Genomic DNA, 5,776 nt, shown 5'->3' with positions numbered 1-5,776 from the left:
CCCCCCCCCCCCCCCTCCCCCGTCTCTTGCACTTCCTTGTGGATGCACCCACAGGCCACCAATTCTGGTTGCTTCTTGGTAAGCGAGTAGAAGCTGCCTGACCCTTGGCAGAGGGTTTGAGGCTGGTCGGCCATGTGGCACACCTAGCTTTCCAGTCACAAGCACCTTGGGAATTTTGCTCCGAGAGCCACCAAATGCCAGAGCCCGGCAGGTAGAGGGAAGACGAGGTGAAGCTTTACCTGCTCCCACGTGGTCCAGCCCCAGCCGGGCGCTCAGTCTGAGCCTTTGGGGAAGTCTCAGGCCACGAGCTTTGCCTGCCTTCCTAGAGTGCACCCTGGCCTCTCTCTCCAATTCTGGCTTCCTCATAAGAACAGGCATCCCTGGTGTTCGTGGTATAATAGGTCAGGCAGAAGAGAAGCTGGGAGCAATCTGTCCATCCACCAGCAGCCCACATGTCTAACCCCATCTCCCCTCCTCCACCAGGGCACCCCCACTCCCCCCACCCTCCCTTCTGCCCATACTCAACACTGCCTATCTCCTCCTAGAGCAGGGGTTCTTAACTGAGCCCATGGATGGGAACCCTCAGGGGCTCTGGGAACCCTCTGGACTGGTAAGCGGAATGATGTGGGCTTTCCCCTAGAAAGAGAGTCTACACTTTTATCCAGTTATCAAATAGATCTGTGACCCAGAAAGGTCAGGAACACAGTGCTCCAGTGATCTGTGGCCATCTCATACCCTCTGAGTCAGCCTTCCACCCCATGCTGGCCTGGCACACAGCTGGTGCTCAATAAGTGTGGTTCACTCAAGGCCAAGTACCACACACCCAGCCACAGGAGAAGGGAGTGATGGAGGTACTGACTTTTCCTCCTACACCAAGGGGAGTCTGATCGGAACCAAAAGGCCTCTGCCACCCCCTGATAGTTGAACCCACAATCTTGCCAGCACACCTGCCATGGGGCTGCCTCTTCCCAACTCCGTCCTGGGGGTGGGGGCCACCCTACCCCAGTCAGTAGCCAAAGTCATCAAAGCACATGGGTCTAAAAGGGGTTAGGTTGCCAGTCCAGGAGAAACAGACTATGAGAAAATGAGATTTTAATCATCTATCTCTGAATGCAACCTACGATTGATTTGTAATGTCTGCCACAGGCCTGGGATAGATAGGAGGGAGGTGAGATGAGGCTGTCCCTGATGAAGATGAAATACTGGTCCTGAAGGCCTCGTCCTGCCTTTCTGGAAAACTGGGGAAGCAGCCTCACTGCTATGGTCCCTGAATTACTATAGCAACTGGGAAGATGGCAGGGCCAGGCTGTCCTAGGGATGCAAGTGCTGGATTCTCCTCCAAGCCTCTGTGAAGGGCCCTGGGAGTTTCTGCCTGTGCCCTGGGGACAGGGAAGTGCCCCCTCCCTCCTCTCTCACCCTGGTGGTCCTGCAGTCAGATCCATTCTGGCAAAGTCACTGCCCCTCTGCATGTCTAAGACCCTGCTGACAGCCTCATCACTCTGCTTAGCCAGCTCAGGACAGTACAAAAAGAAGCTGCTATTTTGCTCAGGCAAAAGCCAGACGTCTCTGCATTTCCACTGAGACCATCGAAAGCAGAGACCCCCAGAGGTCACTTCCGTCTACTTCGACTCTGGAGAGGGACGCCCCACAGCACAGCCACGCGCAAGAGCCAGCTCTCAACCCAGAGGTAGGTTGCCTAGGCATCGTCATCCCCTCCCAAGGGGATATTGGCACCCTCCGATCTCTCAGGGCCTCATTCAGAGCCGACCACATTCCTGCCTCCAGGGAAGTTCCTCTCCTGAACAGAGGGGTCCCAAGACGTCAGCTAGGCTCTGCGTATGGCTACCGCGCACGTACACCAGACAGACAGTGCCTCTCTCCTGGGAGCGAGGCGTCACCACGGCAGCCCAGCTGGTAAACACTCCCTGCCAGAGGTCACCTTAGCGGGGGGGCAGCAAGGTACAAGTGGGGCCCCCCCATAGGGCTGTCCGCGGACTGTGACGCTCTCAAGGTCTCAGCTTCTCAGAGCGGCTGCTGGCTGGGCTGGGCCGGGCCACCTCGTCATCTGAAGGTTCCCTGTCCTAGAGCTATTTTCCTGCCCAGCATCTCTGCTTCTGGACCATGGAAAAGCCAGCAGACTAAGAGAGGGTCGAAGAAATCCACCCTTGATGGGGACAGCGACACAAACAGGACCCTGAGTGGCAGAGGGGATGAAAATGAATCACTCTTACCGAACCTGCAGGAGACAAAAAAGACAGAAAGTAGGATTATGTCACCGCACTGGCCTGGTGTTTCCCAGAACATCAGCCCTTGGGCGGGAGCAGGCAGGGTACTCGGATGAGGACTTTGAGCCCCTGGGGCATGGGGCCAGGCTGGCTGAGTGACCAGGGAACGTTTCCTCAATGAGAAGGGCCAGAGGTAGCTCCCCTGGCCCCCCACCAGTGGACAATGGAGCTACACCCTGCACTTTAATATATTAGCTTTTCTAAGCCTCGCCAGCCACCTCCATGGTAATTAGAGTTCACTCCATTTCACAGCTGAGGAAACAGGCTCACAGTCTCCCAAGGTCATGTGCCTGTAGGTGTGGGAGCCCTGCCCAGAGCCCTGGGAGGAGGGGTGCTCGGCCCAGGCAGGAGGGGGGCTCAGGCAGCCAGGGAGGAAGTGGCTGGGGCAGGAGGTGAGGAGGACAGTTGTAAGAGCAGAGAGGCAGCCCCCAAGCAGGGCCAGGCCAGGACGTGCCCTGAGCGATGCCTCCCGGGGGTGCCGCTGTCCCAGGGACGAAGAGAGCTAGGAACCCAGGCCACTCAGTCCACCCTCAGGGCTCATTGAGGGCAGCAGGGTGGCCTGAGCACCCATGTCAGTGCCAGTTTTGGTGGTTTTGTGGGGACCTGACTCAGAATCTCAGGGCCCAAGGCCCAGCTCACCAACGGTGGGATCTGAGGAAGTGGTGACATCTGCCCGAGGCTCTGTTCTCCACCCAGAGCTGGGGATGAGACCAGAGCCCTCCTAACACTCTTTTAAGGGAAAAAAATGAGGAAAGAGATGCACTGGGTTTTGCCCACTGAGATGCCCTCTGATGGACCCATGTCCATGTGTCCACATGGTCATTATCACTGTGCTTCCTGAGAGAAGATCCAGAGGGGGAGGAAGGCTCAGCCCTTGTGGGGGGTGGGGGGAGGAGGGAGGATCCAGGCCCCAGCAGGACAGCCTGATCGAGAGTGGCAGGTAGGTCACAGGTGAATTTCTCTCCTTGGGTGACACACACTCAAAACCATCAGAGATGTCCAGGCTCCATCCCATAAGGGACCCAAGATAGCCTGCACTGGGATGGGGGAACCAGCCCACGTAAGACCAAAAAAGACCATGTCAGGAGAGGGGACCAGGTCTCCAACCCTCAGAAGTACAAGAAGGTAAGAGGCACCCAAAGAAAACTCCCTCCTTCCCTTCTGCCCTGTCCACAAGGGTCTATTGACAAGGGCGATTTTTGTAACAGCAAAAGGACCTAAATGTCCATCAAGAGGGGAGGAATTAGTTAAACTATACACTGGAAAGAGGTAAAAAAAAAGTTAAAAATATGAGGTAGTTTGAATAATTATAGATTATATACAAAACTGCTAACCTGGTTGGCTCCTGAAAGGAAAAGGAAACATGGTAGGGAGTGACTCTATACTCTACAAAGCTCTACGCAAGCTGCAAAGCTTTTGGATACTGGACTATGTGACTGTTACTACCTATAAAATAAACAGATTAAAATTTTTTATAAATAAGTAAGAGGTACTGACATGAAGTTCTCAGAAATAAAGGTAAGTTGAAAAAAATAGGGTACAGAACAGAGTTCATAGTAACTGATAATCATTAGTAGTTTCAGCATGATATTCTAATTCCCCCTTCTGCACACATGGGAGGATGACATTTCTTGGTTCCATTGTTTGGGTAGGGCCAAACAATGGTGAGTGGAACTTTCAGGAAAAAGCATTTAATTACTCGGTTGTAACATCGAAAGTTCTTTTCTCCTCTGCCACAGTGGGATGTTCTAGACAACGTTCCAGCCTGGAATCTGAAATGAGGCTGACCGTGACAGACAGGTACCATGACCAAGAAATAAATCTTTGTTATTTTAAGACCCAAAGATCTGGGGGTATTTGTTATTGCAGCATAACCCAATCTAACCTGGCTGACACATGGTATCATTTTGCGTGCGTGCGTGCGTGTGTGTGTGTGTGTGTGTGTGTGTGTGTGTTCAGAAAGAAATCTAGTAGGATTCGGCCCAAACTGATAAGGTAGTCTGGGGAACGGACTGAGAGATGGGAGCATCTTTCACTTTTCACGTTGCAGCTTCTATGTTGGCTGATTTTGTCCGTTTTCAATCGAGCCTGTGTTACCTTTACAATGAGAAAACCGTAATCAGAACTTTCAGTAGACGGCAAACTCAGCACCTGCCTGGCAGGAACACTTACCTCATCGGGGAGACCTCGTCGATGCGGTTCCCCAGCTGAGACTCGTGGGACTTGCTCCGGGTGAGCGTGGGGAAGCTGGGCAGCAGCTGGAAGACCTTGCGGCTGGGCGGGGGCGGCGTTCTGGGCGGCTTCAGCTTGGTGTGCCGGCGGAGCTGGGGCGTGGTCGGTGGAGTGATGAAGCTGGGCAGCGCGCGGGGCGTCAGCCGGCCGCTGGTGTGCAGGGAGATACAGGGGTCCGCGAGGCCCTCGCCGGGGCCAGGATTTGGGGAGTCCGAGGTGGGCAGAGCAGACACGGAGACGGAGCGTGGGCCCTGGGCACCGCTGCCCACTCTGCCCAGCTGGGAGCTCCCTGGGGGCCAGGGCAGGCTGGCTGACGAGAGGCTGTCCGCGGGAGGCCCGGAGCCACTTTCCCGTCGGGCATCCGACGAACTCCAGCCCGAGTCCTCTTTGTGTTCTCCGCCTGCGGGCCAAGAAGTCGAGTCACAGATGCTTGGGGCTGGAGGGATTCACAGGTGAGGCGGCCAGGACCCAGGAGCACAGTTCCTTAGCGGAGGCTCCAACTGCCAGCCTTCACCTGTTTAAGGCCACTGGTGCACACACACTATCTTCCACGCTATCTGGCTGACTGCGGGGGCACCAGCGTAGATATCACTGTCCCCAATTTACAGAGAGGAAAATGAGGACCAGAGAGGGAATGCGCAGGGCTCCTGCTGGCAGGTCTGTGGGGAGCGGGCGAGGAAACCCACCCCCAAAGTGGGAGACCTCAGAGGGGGAAGTGGTGACTGACCTCTAAGAGTTAGGGAAGGGAAGCTGGGCTGTGTGAAGGGATAACTCCCCTCCAAGAAAATTCAATCATCGGGAAAAGAGGCTGCACCGACCTTCCGACAGAAAATTGCCCTGGGAATTTACTAGAAAAGACATCCAGCTAGAAAGAGATCAACAGCCACTTCCTTTTGAGAGGAGCCTGTGAGTGACTTTTGGCTGTCCTCGTGGTGACTCTCTGCCTGAGGCCCCTGAGGCCTTGAGGCTCTAGGGATTCCAACTCAATGACACGGCCTGTCCATTCATTCGAGTATATGCCGGGTGTCAAGGCATAAAAAAAGACACATCCGGGCTTCCCTGGTGGCGCAGTGGTCGACAGTCCGCCTGCCGATGCAGGGGACACGGGTTTGTGCCCCGGTCCGGGAGGATCCCACATGCCGCGGAGCGGCTGGGCCCGTGAGCCATGGCCCCTGAGCCTGCGCATCCGGAGCCTGCGCTCCGCAACTGGAGAGGCCACAACAGTGAGAGGCCTGCGTACCACACACACACACACACAC

The 5,776-nt window shown here is 55.4% G+C and overlaps 1 protein-coding gene across 1 annotated transcript in view; it reads right to left on the bottom strand.

Moving 5' to 3' along the window:
* The window catches only part of KSR1 (kinase suppressor of ras 1), a 35,547-nt gene that overhangs the window by 25,674 nt on the left and 4,097 nt on the right, over window positions 1-5,776 (bottom strand). The window contains exons 2-3 of the mRNA XM_007452395.1: window positions 4,458-4,917; window positions 2,232-2,236 (exon numbers count right to left, since the gene is read on the bottom strand). Coding sequence (XP_007452457.1) covers window positions 2,232-2,236; window positions 4,458-4,917 — 465 coding nt within the window. The remainder of the gene's footprint in view (window positions 1-2,231; window positions 2,237-4,457; window positions 4,918-5,776) is intronic.

The sequence above is a fragment of the Lipotes vexillifer genome, unplaced genomic scaffold (genome assembly GCF_000442215.2).
Source record: "Lipotes vexillifer unplaced genomic scaffold, Lipotes_vexillifer_v1.1 scaffold216, whole genome shotgun sequence".
NCBI classification, from domain to species: domain Eukaryota; kingdom Metazoa; phylum Chordata; class Mammalia; order Artiodactyla; family Lipotidae; genus Lipotes; species Lipotes vexillifer.
The sequence above is the reverse complement of the archived record's forward strand: the minus strand, read 5'-3'. Positions and strand labels throughout refer to the sequence as shown.